General features: G+C 32.0%; 3 protein-coding genes across 5 annotated transcripts; 1 reads left to right on the plus strand and 2 right to left on the minus strand.

Annotated features, from left to right (window-relative positions):
• Positions 1-2,410: 2,410 nt before the first annotated feature.
• On the minus strand, positions 2,411-3,515 carry LOC114189988 (heavy metal-associated isoprenylated plant protein 39-like). Its single transcript, XM_028078722.1, has 3 exons — positions 3,398-3,515; positions 3,172-3,247; positions 2,411-2,945 (listed from the first exon to the last, which is right to left on the minus strand). The coding sequence occupies exons 1-3, from the start codon at positions 3,401-3,403 to the stop codon at positions 2,617-2,619; spliced, it is 411 nt and encodes a 136-aa protein (XP_027934523.1). The 5' UTR covers positions 3,404-3,515; the 3' UTR covers positions 2,411-2,616.
• Positions 3,516-9,783: 6,268 nt separating this feature from the next.
• LOC114189505 (protein REVEILLE 6-like) lies at positions 9,784-13,459 on the plus strand. 2 transcript variants are annotated; one of them, XM_028078084.1, is made up of 8 exons: positions 9,784-10,074; positions 11,193-11,250; positions 11,487-11,610; positions 11,691-11,861; positions 11,994-12,092; positions 12,377-12,486; positions 12,573-12,632; positions 12,948-13,459. In XM_028078084.1, exons 1-8 carry the CDS (start codon positions 9,863-9,865, stop codon positions 13,047-13,049), a joined length of 936 nt encoding a protein of 311 aa, XP_027933885.1. In that variant the 5' UTR covers positions 9,784-9,862; the 3' UTR covers positions 13,050-13,459. The 2 variants fall into 2 exon arrangements, with proteins under 2 accessions (XP_027933885.1, XP_027933886.1); XM_028078085.1 differs by having other exon boundaries at positions 12,953-13,459.
• A 91-nt stretch (positions 13,460-13,550) lies between these two features.
• Positions 13,551-16,702, minus strand: LOC114189504. Of its 2 annotated transcripts, none has more exons than XM_028078083.1 (7): positions 16,265-16,702; positions 15,769-15,843; positions 15,609-15,661; positions 15,345-15,457; positions 15,107-15,212; positions 14,132-15,031; positions 13,551-14,032 (listed from the first exon to the last, which is right to left on the minus strand). In XM_028078083.1, exons 1-7 carry the CDS (start codon positions 16,324-16,326, stop codon positions 14,028-14,030), a joined length of 1,314 nt encoding a protein of 437 aa, XP_027933884.1. In that variant the 5' UTR covers positions 16,327-16,702; the 3' UTR covers positions 13,551-14,027. The 2 variants fall into 2 exon arrangements, with proteins under 2 accessions (XP_027933884.1, XP_027933883.1); XM_028078082.1 differs by having other exon boundaries at positions 13,551-14,040.
• Between the last annotated feature and the right edge of the window lie 989 nt (positions 16,703-17,691).

Genomic DNA, 17,691 nt, shown 5'->3' on the forward strand with positions numbered 1-17,691 from the left:
AGTGAGCTCCCAAATGAGATATGTAGTGAGCTCCCAAACTTATCTTGAACTGCATAATTGGGAACATTCCAAAGTAGCACCTAGTATCCATGATATCCTTATCACTTCTAAGAGCTAAGCGTCGAGGAATAGCTATCACATCTGTAAAGGTTGCCAAATATGGATCCTCTGGCGCTGGGCTTTGCAAAGCATAATCATGAGAAAAATAAGGCAATTGGAGAGGCATGGTAAAAAATTTTGAAACAACATTAGTGGCAGTGATTCGAGTAATATGATGAAATTGAATTGGAGCCGGTAATTTAGATTTTTCCCCATTTAAAGTAATAAACTTGCCATGGTCATAAAATTTGAATGTCAGTGCATTATAATCTAAGATATGAGGACTAAGTGTAGCTAACCAAGCTACTCCGAGCACCAAGTCTGTGCCTGCAACTGGAAGAAGAAACACCGGTAACTGCAAAGTATGGTTTTGAATGTGAACCTCCATGTTGCTAACAAATCCCTCTGCTGTCAAAGCATGACCATCACCCACAATTACTTGTACCCCATAAGTTGGTTCCACATGTAAGTGCAAATAATGTGCAAGGCTAGGTTGTATAAAATTATCGGAACTTTCGCTATCCAATAGAATTTGGACCGCCACGCCATTAATAGTGCCTTGAAATTTCATAATTCCCATGCCTGCACTTCCTGTTAGAGCATTGAAAGATAGGTGATGATCCAAATTTTCATTCTGACTATAAGTGCCCTGCTTGTCATCTGGTGGCTCTGGTTCCTCAACTTTCTTTTCTTCTTCCTCCATATGTAGTAATAAATATGTCTTGTTAGGGCAACGATGTAATGGAGTGAACTTATCATCACAGGTAAAACATAAGCCCTTCTCACGTCTTAATTGCATTTTAGTAGTGGACATATTTCGGATGCTAGAATTTTTTTTTTTTTTTGGTTGGTTGGGTTGCATACTAGAAGGAGTAGGTAACAGTGGTGGAAGGCTAGTGGTTTTATGTGTTTGGCTCACTATGGTTGTGGGAGGTTTGGAATATAAATTGGATAGTTGAGTGTGTTGGCTAGGGTTATACTTTTCTTCATACTGTTTGGCTAGTGACACTGCACGAATCATTGAGGTAGGATCTTGCGCGATAACATCTCTGCGTATTTCAGGCTTAAGGCCACTAAGAAAATAGTCCAATAAAGCATATGGAGTTACCCCATACACACGATTTGCTAAAGCAGTAAACTCACGATAATAGTCTTGCACGAACGCTTGTTGGTTAAGCTTAAACAGAGCAGAACGTGGACATTCATATGGTGAAGGCCCAAAGTCTAGTTCTAAAGCTCTTGTAAATCTGACCCATGATTGAAATGGATTATTCTTAGAAAGCATTTGAAACCAAGGAATCACATCTGAATCCATGTGCACAGCAGCAATAGTGAGGCATTGTGCATCAGGGGTATTGTAATATGTAAAAAATTGTTCAGCCTTAAAAATCCATTCCAAGACATTAGAGCCATTAAATCGTGGAAAATCAAGCTTGACGTTACGAACCTGGAACGGGGGTGCAACGACGTTCTCATTTGCTGACCGAGGAGAGTCTTGCTGATTACCCATGGCACTTAGGGTAGTGATTGCCGCTTCCATACTATCAAAACGTTTTGAGTATTCAGTATGACAGATTCCATCAGGTCCAGTATTCGTTTAACATCAGAGGTTAAGGTTTTGACATCAGAAGTTAATTCCTTCAAGCGAGTATTTTCAGCCATGGAAGAGCTCAATGAAAGCACCAATGTTATGATGTTAATACCCAAGGAAAGGAAAAACAAAAGGACAGTAAAGATGTGTGAAGAAAAGATAGTTTCTGTGGTATTATTCTTTTTGAAAAGCACTTAACAGCAGAAGAAGAGCTACTCAGTAGCACTTTACAAAATATCAGAGAAGAAGAATACTCAAGAAAGAGAATATAGACTAACCATTTTCCTCCCCCTCTCTCACTATTCCCCTGACCTATTTATCTATTTGAGTCTCACCTCATAATTACACTTGAATTTGTTATTCTTTCTCTTTACTCTCTCTTTACAGTTTTATTATTCGGTGCCAGCTGTCCCACCTTACTAACAGAATGAGAAACAATTTTCAATTCAGCCATTGCATCACTTTTGTATATGACATTATTTAAAGACTAAGAATTGTTATTTGCACAAAGTACAAGGAACAACCATTGTGTTGAGATTAATATCTTTCGACACAATATAAATAATTTTTGTGGACATGTGCTCGACCATAATTCCTGTTAAATTTAAAAGTAGACATAGATGAAAAACATTCAACATGTATTTCTCTCTTTAGTAATAATGTAGATGTTTATTTATAGGAGTAGAGGTAATTATTCTCTACTCTATTGCTTAAAACTAGTGGAATAATAATACTGTTATTAAGATTATTTGTTCTGAATGGATTCCAAGCTATCGACTTCTTGTACTTGTCTAAATATGAGAGTCATTATCTCATAGCTATATATATATTTATATATAAATTTGAATAAATTAGAAGATTAGGTAACGAGAAATACAATATTTTTGTTTTGTATTCATTTTTTCGAGTCCAATCTTACGACAAAATTAGACAATGACACAACCATTGGGATCCTCTTCCACACTTATGGCACTGTAATATGGATTGTACTGTGGTTTCATCTGATAATAGTAGCCATACGTTTGATAGAACTTGATTGAATCTGCAACCATTTCTTTTGTAGTATCTTTCTTTTCATCTTCCTTCTTTTTATCATCCTTTTTAGGTTCTTCCTTCTTTTCCTCTTTTGCTGCTCCAACAGAAACTATTTCTGTGTGACAGAACTTCCTTAGCTTCGCAACTACTTGAACTGGATCAATGTCCCCAATTAAGGTCAATTTCCTGTCTTTCATGTCCACAGAAACTGACTCCACACCTGCAACAGTATTTCAAATACGATCTTAGTAATTGAGCCAGTGATGCTATATTCTTTGGACTTCATCTCTTGAATCAAAAACCAGTTTCATTCAAGCTAATTCAACTGAATTGAGTGAAAGAAAACCAGCTTTGTCCCCTCAATTTGTTTGAGCATTGAAAGCAGAGAAGCTAAAGAGATGAGGAACTCGAGAATTTGAAATTGAAATTGAAATTGAATTGAATACCTGAAATGCCAGAGACTGCCTTCATAGCTTTTTGCTTGATTTTGTCTTCATGTACATCCACCTTCAACACAACTTTCTGTTACAGCAAAATCAAACAGTTGTTAGAACTGCTCAACACTCCAAGTTTTGAAGTTCATTTAGACCATAAACGATAAAATTAAAAACAAAAAACACAGAGTGAAGTATGAATATGAAGAAGAATTATGAGGAGAAACTGGAGACTGACCTTCATAACTATTGAAGTTGGTGTAAAATTGCAAGAATGTGAAAGATGAAGAGATGGTTTTGGAATTTGAAGAAGTTGTGAAATGAAGATACGGTTGAGGAAGATTTTTATAGTTCAGTTTATGGTGGTGAGAAGGCATCATGTTACTTCCTGTTTGGATCCTGGAACGTTACTTTTGTACGACTTGTCTTCTAGTGAATGATGACGACGACGTTTCCAACCACATTCGTCTCCGCTTTCGCCCCCACCTTCTTTTCTTCTCCATAATGAATTTTAAAGCTATCAAACAGCTTTAAACTCTATTTTTTATGTACAAAAATTATACTTTTCAAGTGTTTTGATTCAGTTCTGATTATTAAGGGTTTAAGATAAAACACTCATAAGGGTTTAAGAATATCTTCAACTCATCAAATTTATGAAGGTTATAGATTAGGTTGAATTAAACCTACTTAAAATAGGAATTGGGCATTAAGTTTATATCATTCTATTTTTTTTTTTCTCAACTTATACTAGACTTCGGTTTATTTGGATTTAACTCACGTGATCATACGTTATATATTTGAGGCTCTTGCTTCTTTCATCTCATCAAATTTCTTCTTACACCCTATCATAAAAAATATAAACTTTCAAAAAAAATTATCCAAAACATGAAAATGAAATCCGTAATACTAATGATAAGTGTCCTCTAGAAAAAGATTTTCAGAATTCGTAAGATGTGTTTCAGAAAACAAAATCCAAAAATTCATACATTTAATAGTGTAGGAAGAAATTTGACGGGTGCAGAAAGAAACAGCCTTGACCTTCTACAAAGTTTCCATTCAAATAACATTAAAGAAAAAAAAAACAATTTTTCAATAATCCATGTTATCACTGTATAAGATTTTTATTTGTAGAACATTGAAAAATCATTTTTTCAATTTCCTAAGCCATCTTATCACTTCATAAGATTTTTATTTGTAGAAATTGAATACATAAAGTTTACAAAAATTGACTCATTAATCTGGTAAAGTAATTGGATTTTTTGCTGACAAAGAAAAAATGAATTAGACCACTAGATTATTAGATAATATCATCAACTTAAATTAAATAATTTACTGTAACGATTGAAGTCGTAATTCAACTAATACAATGATTTGATGTGTTAACTATATTTTTTTCCTCAAAACTAAAGATAATTAATATTAAGATGGTACAAAGGTACCCAAAGTTGTAATTACACTATTATAAATGATTTTTTTTTCTCAAAGAGATGGTTAATATCAGTCAAGAGTTACAAGTGTATCGAACTCGTAAAAAAAAAAAAAAAACTATGAATGCTATTTACGTCCATCATGATCCAATTCAAAAACAACAAAAAGTGCAGGAGCAATATCTATTATCTTAAGGAGATAATACTTATAAATTTTAAAAGGAGTAGTGTACTAATAAATATTGAAATCAATGCATATACTTTGTTAGAATTAACACAATTCTTAATTGAAGTGAGATTAACACACTACATGTATATTTTAATTTCAAAATTTATTGCCATATTATAAGTATACACTTTATCTTATTAAGCTGGATTCGTTAAAATAAATCAAACTTAAACATAGTTCCTAACATAGTATCATTTCAAAATGTTTATTTTCGACATAAAAAATGTGTTGAAGATCTTCATAAATTAAAAATTTGATCAAATCAATAATAATAAAAATGAATTAAAAATTATACCAAATCAATAAAAATAATTAAACTTAAACTCACATCTAAATATCTAAAAGCAGTATGTTGTCGATATAATATATTAAAGTTAAAAATTTAAAACGAAAAGCAAGAATCAAATTCATAACATAAAAGCATATTATATGAATATGACAAAAAAAAAAGGTAACCAATTATATAAATTTGACATAAATTCATATTGTTTTATCTTATATGGATACAACTTTGGGCCTGGGTTGGGTGTTAGCTAGCCCTTAACTTAGGGGCATTTCTTCCTGGATCTCACATTTTTTCTTTCTGCACCTCCATAAGTTACAATATCCCTAATTCACTCTTGATTAAAATATATTAAAAACCTTAAATATATTTCTCCCTTTTCTCTTCCATCTTCAACGGCGCCTGAAACCTGCACCTCCTGTCATTTTCCGTTGGCCAGCCAAAAATAGTGGTTGCGGCATAATGGAAAAATCTTCAATTTTTCGCAGTATACGTGAAAAATAATAAATATTTATAAATAAATATATTTCTAACAAAAAAACACTAATTTGAAAGCACGAAAATAGGTTGTAGGAAAAAGTAGATAGATTAGAAATTTGGAAAAGGTTACATCTAGGACATAAAACATTATATAAATGAGAAAAATATGAGTTTTTTTTAAAGATGATAAACGTTGTGTCTTTATAAGCATTTATTTTATTTAATTTCTTCTATAGGAAAGAGAAATAGGAGAGAGAGTTTTAAGAATGACGTGAACCAAATGTATAGACATCAACAATCTAAGCTTAAACACAAATGATAAGATAGAGTTGGTAGCTTGATGGAAGAAGAAAGAGCAGCAAAAGTGGTTGGTTACATGTCAAAAAATTCTAGACACGTGATTCCACACTCACCTATATTCATGTACCCACACATCTCAGAACCTCACGTTTTTCCTCTTTTCGTTTATCCCACACATGCCATGCTGCATTCACCAATACAATTTTTCTCTTATTTTTCTGTGTTAGGTTTTAAAAATTTTATATGAGATTAGAGGTTATATTAATTTATAATATATAAATATTAGTAAACATAATCTTATCATATAAATTCATTTTGTAAATCTTAATTAAATTTATTTTTTAATAAAATTTCAATGTCTATCATACTACTTATTATTAGGGCAAAAACGTCGTTTTAGTGTAACTTTTTTCAAAATTTGTCACCATGAACAAATTTGAAGAAGTCGTATTAAGGTGTTACAATTTTAATTTAAAATATTTTAAAGTTGAAATTGTATTAATATAATACAACTTTAATACATAATATTTTAAATTGAAGTATTTTAACATATTTTATATATCAAAATTGAACTAAGTCGTACTACCTCAATACAATTTGAGTTTAAATGAACTCATTTAAAGTTGTGTCATTTTGATATGATTACAATTTAAAAATATTTTGTACTAATTTTTTGTCATTTTGACACAATTTCCTTTCAATTTAAATTGTGTTAAGATAACATAATATACTTATATATTTAGTATTCTTTTAAATCTATCTATTTCCATAATGTTTTTTAAAAAGTCACTAAAATGATGTTTTTGGCCATTATAGATATCACAATTTCATAATTTCATGCATAAAATATACACATATCAATGTAAATGAACATGTTAAAAACAAAATATAAATGGATATGTATCATTATTGTGTTTTTTGGTGTGTCACATTACTAAAAATTCTCATATTATATGGTAATTTTCTTGCAAATTTGTTTAAAAAATTAATAAGAAAAGACTTTTTTCTACTATTTTTTTAAGAATTTTAATTGACAGGTAATTTTTTTGTGAGTAATTATTTCTTACAAAATTATAAAATTCGCAAGTATTTTCTACAAAATTTGTTGCGAAAAGTGTTTTATACAAAATAGTTTGCAAAATAAATGACAATAATTTTCTGTAATTTTTTTTTCGTAACAAAATTTATAAGTATTTTTTAAAAAAATTAAAATAATTAACAGAAAATATGAGTTTTTTTAGTGTCTTGGTATATATATTTGCATTTTCTAAGTTTGTTTTATTGCTGTTTTTAATTGTATATATTACGTTTGCGGACTAAATGTCACAAAAGTTGATGAAGAGATCCATGCACCACTGTCATGTTCCAAAACATTTCAAGTAAGTTTATCCTCTTTTGATTATTCATCGTTTGCACTATATAAAATAAAATAGATTAAACCAATATTCATGAAAACTCATAATATAAAACTAACCAATAACCGGCGAAATAACCATATATATATATATATATATATATATATATATATATATATATATATATATATATATATAAAGAATTAAAATTCATCAAATAAAACGTGTTTATCAGTTACCTCATAAACATAGAATCAACACACTTATTTTCTTGACAGAATCTCTTCTTCGATTGCTTAAACCTAGTTGATGTTAATGATGGTTGAAATTAATATTAAATTACAGATTAATAAACCTCAGAAGCTTCATCAGTTATATCTCTTAAAATGGTTAAAGCTTCTTAAGATTCTACAACTACTATTGGTATTGGTGAAGCAACAACAACACTAGATTTAATAATAATATCACCACTATTGTAAATCGTGACTTTTTTTTTTCCACTTTACATGTGTTCTAATTTTTTTTTTCTAATTTGCACAGCCAAATCAATATGGAGTAAAAGATGAATATAGAATATTTTTACACTAATTTTTAGAAAATAAATATTTCAATTTTCCATCGCAGATATATTAGAATGTAACATTTATTGAAAACTATAATCAACACATTTAAAAAACTCATTAAATTTATGTGATACTAATAAAAGAAGAAAGTTACCACTTAACAAATTCACAAATGGATAGCATGAGAAAATGAGAAAACTTATCAGAAAAACTCTTAAATTTTTGTTTTGACGGAGAGATGAAAAAGTACCTTATCCATTTACACACCATATTTTTTTATTCCTTTTTATTAACATATTGATTTTCCTCAGTTCAGTTCATATAACCGAGTACAAATTTCCTTAACATGTTTTAAATGTTTTTTATTCTCTGCATAGAGAGGAAAGAGCAATAAACATAGGAAGAGAGAGAGAAAGGAACAGACTTAGCGAGACAAGGGTGAAAGAAACGAAAGGTAAAAGGAAAGAATAGCAAAGGGTGCATTGGGTCCTCAGAACGTGAGATGGATATGGGCCCATGATAAATTGACCGGGCCCAGCAGAAAATATCTGGTGTGATATTATGTGGCCTAGCTTTGTGTGTCACTCACTACCTTACAACCAAGCAGGCCTTGTGGGCCATGGGCTTTTTGCCCTTAACCCATCTTTCCTTGACACGTCACAAACCATTTAATTGCCACTTTCCCTGTCGGTTTTTTCAACAATAACTAACAGACTATGCTTTATGGTTTCGTCAACGAGTTTTTATCAACTGCTTCCGGGACCATACAACTCCGCTACTACAACTCTCACCTAAAAAATAAAATAAAAAAAATAGAATCCACACAACAAAAAATCATTTGAAAATATTAATATGTAATTCGTAACTGTTTTAAGAAAAAAAAAGAAGGAAAAAATTGTTTATTTTAATGAAATTAAATTTAAAATGATAATTTTGGCTTTGTTCCCTAATCATTCGTAGTTAGGCTACACGTGAATTCATGAATATGAAAAAACATGATTTGGTTGCACAAAAATCTGATATTTTTTTGTAAGTACTGTTGGCATATCTAACCTTTTGGAAATGAATAGATAAGTGCGAGTACTAATGATAACGTTAATCAAAGTCTTGTCGACAACAAAATTCAAAATTCAAAATCACATAATTATCTGTTTTGTATTATTCTGCTTTGAAGTGAAGTTACGCATGATGCTCATTAAGTTCCCCTATTATTGTTCTTTCATAGCTCCGAGCACACAGAACATGATTAGTGTATCACTATGAACGGTAAATCATACGTGGCACGTCTCTTGTAAATAAACCATGCCAACTCAACTTCACAATTTGGAGATATTTTGCTCTAAAAAGCACTGTCACTATCTTCAAATATATCATAAGCTACCTAATAATAATTTGTCTCTAATTAGACTTTCATTGGGCAATCAAATTATTAAACTTCACTCAAGACACGGAATATTATTTTCATTAGGAAACTAAGTCCTATGACAAGAACAAGTGTAGAAGTGACGCATGCTCATAAAAATTAAATGATTCCACAGTTTACAACTATCCATATCTTATTTAGTCTACTCTTGAAAGAAAAGAAACAAACCAAGTAAAAGAGAAAAAGAAAAGGAAGGTACAAAATATAATTGATGTATTCATTAATTGTTAGTAGTATTATAGAAAAAAAAAGAGATTATGATGTAACCACAGTCAATTTTTTTATTTCAAATTTTTTGTTGTTTTCGACCTTTTGTTGGAAAGTGGAGTAGTTAGATTTCATCTCTCCATGTAAAAGAATCTAAGAATAATTAAGGATAAAATTAAAATTTAATATTATAATATGGTGCATTAAATAAAATAAAACAACCTTATTTAAAATAGTGTTGAATGATATTAATTAGGTGGTGAGGTGGCAAGGGAGGATTGGTGGTTGCAAAGTAGGAAGTGTAAAAACAGTACAATGAGAAACTATCTCATATAAGTACTCTGTGGCTGTGTTCTGCTCTAACTAACAGAGTGTCTATCTCCTTTTACAAGATACACGAACCTTAAAGCTTGAAACTTGAACTAAGAGGAGGAACATGGTATCTAAAAACCCCAACCCTTCTGAGGCTTACTACATGGACCCCTCTGCTATGTCGCTCCCCGGAATACTCCCTTTTGCCACCGCTACCGCCGCCGCCGATTCCCTCGAGGACCCTGCTAAGAAGACTCGCAAACCTTACACTATCACCAAGTCTAGGGAGAGTTGGACCGAACCCGAGCACGACAAGTTCCTCGAAGCTCTTCAGTTGTATGTCAATTTCATGGTTTTTTTTCTTTCTTTTAATTTGTTTTGTATTAGAATGTAGTGTGTGGATTTTGAAACTCAATTGAGACATGGGTATTAGTGGTATACCATATACGAGGTTTCAAATTGTTGTTTTTGTATAAGGAGAAATTGATGATAAATGTGAGGGTATAATTGTGGTCACTGTCACTCCAAAACTCTTAATGTTTCAGGGGTATGTGCTTATGATTAGGTATTTCCTGGTTTCAACGGTTTTAGTGTTAGGGACAGTGTATGGTTTTTATTACTGTTATTGTTATTTGAAAATGACTCTGGCTTAGAACAATTTTCAATATGTTGAGTCATGTTTGACACATTGAATTCTACTAATTCAATGGCTGGTTTTGACTGTTTTGTATTGCATTGATCGAGACTCATCGAAAGAGAGAGAATCAGAAAGGAATTAGGCAGGTTTATTATTCTTTTTGAAGTGTTTGTATTAGAAACTTAGATTCACACTTTGGTTTTTTCAAGTATCAAAGCATCATTTTATACTTATCTGTATATGAGCCTCTTTGGAGGAGATGGATTTTGATATGATGATCGGCGAGGATCTTATACGGATAATTTTTCAGTTTAGCTAAAATATGAATTCCTCTTAATACTAGTAATAGTGTGGTAAATATACTAGTTGTTTATGATGTAATGCAGAATGAACATAGCTCAGGTTACTGTAAATGCTTCTTACAGAAAGTTATTAATTTGTGAATAGAAAAGAAAAGAATGTAATAATTTTCTAGACATTTCTACATAAATTTACATAATTAAAAAGAAAATATAGAAATTAAAGCTTGGAGATGTTAAGAAGTTCTCCTAATTAGAAAAGAATGAGAAGATAATAGTGAGCAGTAGCTAGAAAAATGCAACATGGCTCTTTCAATATTAATTTTTCTTTTAAATAACCATAGAAAAGGCACTTAAGAGAAGCCACAAACACAACTCAACAACAAATTTAAACACAAAGTGACAACTTTGAAAATACTGTTGTTTCTCTCCAACCAAGTACACCTGAAAAGTACCAAATTGTTTAAATTGTAAATTCTGATAATCATCTCATTTTGTTTCTTTCGTTCTGTATGCAGATTTGACCGTGACTGGAAAAAGATTGAAGCATTTGTTGGATCAAAGACAGTTATCCAGGTAATTTCAAATGCAAACTTTGTCTGGAAATTTGCACTAGCTGTTTGGGTTAGCCATAAATGTCGTGGATTGAGTAGAGCAGAATGGAGATGTCATGGATTAAAATTTGAGAACACTTAGTCATATGAACATTTATTTATGTTGAGATTCCTACAATTTATTTCAAAAGTTCCAATGTTAATTGGACACCTCAAATACATACGAGAAGGACTGAAAACTTACTACTGATTTTGCAGATACGAAGCCATGCTCAGAAATACTTTCTGAAAGTTCAGAAGAATGGGACAAGTGAACATCTTCCTCCACCCAGACCAAAAAGAAAAGCTGCTCATCCATATCCTCAGAAAGCTTCAAAAAATGGTTTGAATATTCACTATATTTTTTATTTCATTATTTAATATGATTGTAGTATCTAATAATTTTTAGTGATATCTGGGCAGTTCCAGTGCTCTCACAAGTATCAGGGTCCTTTCAATCATCATCGGCTTTGCTTGAACCAGGGTACATAATGAAGCGTGATTCTTCAGCAATGCTTAAAACCCCTATTATTAACGCTGCAGCGTCTTCCTGGTCAAACAACTCTCTGCAGAAAAGCACTAATTTATTGCATGGTACAACTAAACACTGAACATTCCATACTTCAACTTTAGACTTCATTATCATGGAAATAGTTGTGGGTGTTATTTAAATAATTTTCTGAAGGTAATAATTATTTATTGAGTTTATCATATCGTGTGTTTTAGGCCACAAAGTGAATAATTGTTGCAGTAACAGTGGAAGTCCTAGAGCAAAGTTGGTTGGTGAATCTAATGGTCAAGGGAATAATATCCATCCTCTGAGAGGCAAGGGTTTAATGATTTTATATCTAATTTTTTATGTTGTCGTCTGCAATTATTATATCACATTCAATGTGTACGGCAAGGTTATGAAATGATGTATACTGATAATGTGTGTGCATAGACCCCTCTGTCATGCGAACATCCTTTTTAAAATTTATCTTTCTTCCAACGTAGACAAAATAATAATTGCCCTTTCTTCCAACGAAGTCTTGCTGTTTCCCAAATGACATTGGCAGTTTTCTTCTCAATATTTATAATTTTTCATCTTCTTCCGGGTTTTATTGCAGTTCTTCCAGATTTTGGTCAGGTATACGGCTTCATTGGCAGTGTATTTGATCCAAATGAAAGTGGACATCTGCAGAAACTAAAACGAATGGACCCTATAGATGTTGAGACTGTAAGTACTTGTCTACGTGCATTCTTTTTGTCAACGATTCTTTCCGATTATTCTTCACGGCAATTTATTTGTACTTTACTTTTTAGGTGCTACTGTTGATGAGAAACCTGTCTATCAATTTAGTAAGCCCAGATTTTGAGGACCATGTAAGTATTGTGACAACTATCTTTGTATTAGTATTACAATGAAAATGTAATGATGAATGCGTCGTTTTTTCTTACTTGGGCCTCGCCAGGCAACATCAAATTTTGATTATGTGTTCAAATACCTAATTTGGGGATTCTTAGCTTAAAATAATCTCTATATGTTCCTCATCTTTCCAAAACTTTCCAAAAATTGATTGGAATTTTCTGCTGTATAGAAATTTGAATGACTTGAAGTTGACATCAAATTGAATGTTCAAGGACAGAAGAAAAGATGATAAACTCTATATTTATACGCATGTTGTGTTATTCATGCAGAGAAGGCTGCTAGCATCATATGAGGTTGAACCTGAGTCAGATAACTATTATATCAATGTGGATCGAAACATGCTTGATGAGCAGTTGAAGAGTGTTACTTAGATGGTGGAGGCAGACAATGACTTTGTTTTCCAGCTGCTGAATGCAGTCGGGTGGAATTTTGCATGATGAGGTAAAGATGCCGTGGCATGGAGACTGACTGAAGTAAATGCTACTGCTCATCATCTTAGCTGTGGAAGACTTTTTAAAATTCCCACAATTCAAATCAGTTTTTATATAATAAAAGAAAATTTAGAGATGTATAGGGTACATAGTTTTGCATAGTATGCACAGATATATGTGCTCTAGATTTAGCTAGAAGTGTAATATCTGAAAAGAGAGACAATTCCCCATTAAAAACTTTCTAACAGTGTACAGTATAAATTTTTTTAGCACTGGGGGTATGAACATTTGAAATAAGAACTCAACTGAGAATGATTTATTCAACTCATATACCTAAAATTATTGGATTAGAGAGTTATGTTTTAACTTTTTATGCACCAAAACAGTGTCTCATTTGTATGGTTAATTTGGTGAAAGAATAACTAGACATCCAACAGAATATTGAAAATGACCACAGTTTCATTTGTCACACAAGGAATACAAAATGCTACATGGTAAAGGCTGAGACAACCAAATTGATAGTCACTGATGAAGAAACACGGTTTAGTCCGTTACTCGTACAAACATCGGACTGATTTTTCACAAAGACCACAAGAATGTATTCGAGAAAGTTTCTGACTTACTGTACTGACTGCCTGTACACATACGTTGTCTACTTTTAGATTTCTTTATCGTGTCATGAAATATTTCCAGTAATGAAATTTTAAATGTACTATATCTAATTCAGACAGTAACCAGAAGACAGCTTCAGAAATGTTTCACTACAAACAAATGGAATAGTCAGGGTAGAATACTCAGCCAGCAGTGTTGGCTGTCGCGAAAGTCTGGTACTAGAAACCTTGCATATAAGGATGGCATTGATTTGCTAGCAATTTCATTTCAATGCAACTGTCAACTGGAGTTGGATTGATGTTACTATCACCCTGAAAGTCTAACGATGGGTAGAATTATCAGTAACTATCGCACCTTCTAAATTTCGGTTCAACATGACTCGTACAAAACATTATGAAGTGATTTCTTACCGAGACCTGGCTTTACAAAATCCCCGTAGTTTTTTGTCTCCTGATACGCGAAGGTACCAGTCCGCATCGAATTTAGCTTTTGTGTGCAAGAAGCCATCTGGAGTGCAGGCAGATGCAATGGAACTCCACTTTTTGATACACTTAATGAGCAGCGATGAAGTTTATCAGGATTTATAACCTGCTGGAACATTGTTTGACTAACTTCACGATCAAACCTTTTCAGCTCGTTGTGATAAAGAGGGAAAGGTTGAGAAAATGGGTTGGATGGGAAAGAGTGGGAAAAAAAAGAATGTATGGCTGAATCAATGGAGTTTATTTGAAATCTATTATGGTCGAGTTGATCCTTCTTCTCTGGATTCAAATGATTGGAGCAGAACTCGGCGTGAGTTTGTTGTGCATGCGTAGAGTGGGAAAAGCAGCCCAATCCAGCTCCATGGTGCACCATTGGATCATCCACATTTGGTGTAGAACTTTCTTCATTGAGTATAAATTCCACTAGCTTTTCAATCATTTCTCGAGGTGAGCTTGGACTAAACACCTCAGCTTCAATTGGACTCCTTTCAGCGCTACTAGACATGGAACTATCAACCACAGCCAAATTTTCCACATCGGGCTGCAAGAACAGTTCGTCAAATGTAATTAAACTGTCTTCGTCAGGCAAGCAAAGTTCACAGCTCGAACTCGATTCTCCGTCTATGCTATCAGTGAAAGAATTTAATTTCAACTCCCGTCGCACGTGGAAATCAGGGCTGGATGGATTTTGCTTCATGCTAACTGAAATGCCTCTACAATAGACCGTAGATGATTCACAGTCATCAACCATTGGAGCGAACTGTTTTTCCTTTTCCACACTAGTAGGAGAGATAAGACCTTCTGAGGGACCACACGTTGAAATTCTTCCTGAAAAAAAGACATTATAACCTTAAATGACAAGTTGACAGAGAAAATGAAGAAACCAATGAAAGAGTTTTTTACCTTTTCTCCATATTTTCCGATCTGCTATCTCATGATTTGTACACTCACTAGATCCAGATATGTCACCGTTAAGCAAGTCATTGCTATGTCTAGTTGAAGGAAGTGACTGAAAAAAAAAATGATATTATGGACTCTTTAACACAATAGAAGTAAAAGGTTGCACGCCTCAATCTACCTTAAATTATGGAAACTATATCCACTCTGTTATTAATATATAAATATAAATCTCAAATTAGACCTTGTAGCGACATGGAGGCCGGTATGGTTCATCACATCTATGCAACAGAGGATTAACATCACGAGGAACCTCTAGAGAAAAATTTTGAGGCACGCTATTTTGACACTTGGGACCTGTTCGAAAAGCATGAATAGTTAAAGAAACTTTCTTCAAACAAAACCAGAATATGCAATAACAATCCATAATAAACAATAATGATCAGAAAGTGGGTAGTAAGCATATTGGAAACTCTAAAGTAGAATTACAAAAACCAAAATTACACACCTGGAGCACATGAACGTAAAGAGAAAAGGTCGGATGCCTCGTCATCAACCACACTATTGGAGAAAGATGCACCAAATAATTAAGAGGTAATATTCTAAAAACATAATGGCATACGAGGGTTTTTTTTTTCTTTAACCATGAAATTGAGGACTGAGCTTACAAAGAAAACTTCACTATGAGTTCCGCTTGGTCTAAGGAGAGAAGAAATTCTCTCGTATATGAAATTTTTAAGCGCCTGCAATACCAAATCAAACAAAAGGATCTTAATCAAATTCGAGACATAACTACGTGTTACTTAATAGCTAAGAAAAAGGTTGCAGTATCACTAAGCCAAAATTTTCATCAGTAGATGCATAACTCTGGGATCCTCACCAAACTGAAGCCTACAGTCATAAAAAAAAAAAAAAATCTACAACGATTTTAATGATTATAAAACAGAAAAGGTAAAATATGACTCAAAACAGTTTCTCAGAGAAAGAAGATTCATTGTAAAAACAAAGAAATAAGAAATTTCTAACAAAACAAAAAAACACAGCACAACAATGTTAGTTCAAGAAATCAAGAAACTGTAGTAATCGTTGGAACAAAGAAAATATTAATAAATAATAATTCCGATCAAGAAAATATTGATATAATAATCATTCATCGAAGTTTACTTGTTAGGATCTCGGACGTGAACAACCGAAGGAGACGTAGCAGTTCCATTTTCTTGGCTCATTTTTCTCGGGAGAATAACTCGTCAACGATTATTGACTCAAAAGGTTATAACCTTTGGAATAACCTAGTGCTGTTGAAGTAACAAGACTTGGAGTTGGACTTGGATAGAGTACATTGACCTTTCAAGAACGCGGTTAAACGTGTGAAGAAGAAGCTGCTGCTAAACCTAAAGCGAAGACATTGTTTCTAAGAGTGAATTCAATGGTGTAGTGCTATCCGTAATTTCTTTTCCGAGTAGAAAAACAAAAAAAAAAATAGCAATGATAACGAGAACAGGAATGGCCGGAACGGCGTTAGTGGAGGAGGTGGCTGAGGAGCAAAGAAGCATTTTTCTCAGGAAAACATGTGACAGAGAGACTGGAAGAGAAAAAGGAAAACCTTGGTGAGGAAGTTAGTGAGGGTGAGAGTATGTTGGAATATTTATATTATGGTAAAAAAATTTATTAATCTTAACATACTCTTAAAGTTAAGACTTTTATATTATTAATCAATCAAACATTATTTATTTTTAAATTTTGTACCGCAAATGAATTACTGTATTGTTATTTATTTTTCTTGTACTGAATATATATTATATTGTTATAAAGAAGACGGGCAATTAAATAAATTAAAAATAAGTCGAAAGGTAAATTTGAAAATATAATGCAAATATGAGGTTAAAGTTAGAGATATAATTAAGAGTGTGGTTGAATGGATGCAAATAAGGGTATATTTCGCTTCACATGAGTGATGCATTTAATAGTCTTTGTTTGGTGAGATTGGTTTTTAGGAAGAGTGATGGTGTCTTTTGGAGTCCAGTTTCTGAGTTTGTTTCTACTTATTTATTTTAGTAGAGTATGAAAATATAGTAAGTTTTGTGTTTGTATTAACTAATTTAATAGGATTTTGCAAAAAGATGGAGTCGGAAGAATGTGGAAGAATGAGCATAGATTAATCTTTTCTAAAATAGTGAAAAGACACTTTGCTCACACAATTATTATCATTTTGTTTTTAATATTCTTTTACTTTTTCGGTGTGCCTGAATTATTTTTTACCATTTCCATTGTGCTTTTTCACTTCTACCTTTTTTTACCTTTTCATAAAAAGAAATTATTATTTAATTTTATTTAAATTAATCTTCAATTTTATTTTATTTTAATTTCTAAAAATTATATATTTAATTTAATATATTTTTATTAATTTTAATATTATTTTAGTTTAAATAATTATTTACATTTCATTATAATTTAATTTACATAATTTATAAGTTAATTTAAAGTATTTTTATATACAATGATAAAATAGTAATCTTATCTTTTCATTAATTTTTTTTAATCTATAACATCATTAATTAATTTTCATAAATTTTTCTCACATTTTTCCTTTA

Source organism: Vigna unguiculata, chromosome 7 (genome assembly GCF_004118075.2).
Source record: "Vigna unguiculata cultivar IT97K-499-35 chromosome 7, ASM411807v1, whole genome shotgun sequence".
Classification (NCBI taxonomy): domain Eukaryota; kingdom Viridiplantae; phylum Streptophyta; class Magnoliopsida; order Fabales; family Fabaceae; genus Vigna; species Vigna unguiculata.

What these genes read in the sequence shown, in the direction of transcription:
- LOC114189988 (XM_028078722.1), bottom strand. An exon ending in GGCAGTCTCTGGCATTTCAG is followed by an intron (nt 2,946 to 3,171) that starts GTATTCAATTCA and finishes ATACTGTTGCAG; the next exon opens with GTGTGGAGTCAGTTTCTGTG.
- LOC114189505 (XM_028078084.1), top strand. Translation starts at nt 9,863, where the DNA reads ATGGTATCTAAAAACCCCAACCCTTCTGAGGCTTACTACATGGACCCC. An exon ending in ACCCTATAGATGTTGAGACT is followed by an intron (nt 12,487 to 12,572) that starts GTAAGTACTTGT and finishes TTTACTTTTTAG; the next exon opens with GTGCTACTGTTGATGAGAAA. An exon ending in GCCCAGATTTTGAGGACCAT is followed by an intron (nt 12,633 to 12,947) that starts GTAAGTATTGTG and finishes TTATTCATGCAG; the next exon opens with AGAAGGCTGCTAGCATCATA.
- LOC114189504 (XM_028078082.1), bottom strand. Translation starts at nt 16,326, where the DNA reads ATGAGCCAAGAAAATGGAACTGCTACGTCTCCTTCGGTTGTTCACGTC. An exon ending in TCGGAAAATATGGAGAAAAG is followed by an intron (nt 15,032 to 15,106) that starts GTAAAAAACTCT and finishes TCTTTTTTTCAG; the next exon opens with GAAGAATTTCAACGTGTGGT. An exon ending in TTTTGTAAAGCCAGGTCTCG is followed by an intron (nt 14,041 to 14,131) that starts GTAAGAAATCAC and finishes ACCCATCGTTAG; the next exon opens with ACTTTCAGGGTGATAGTAAC.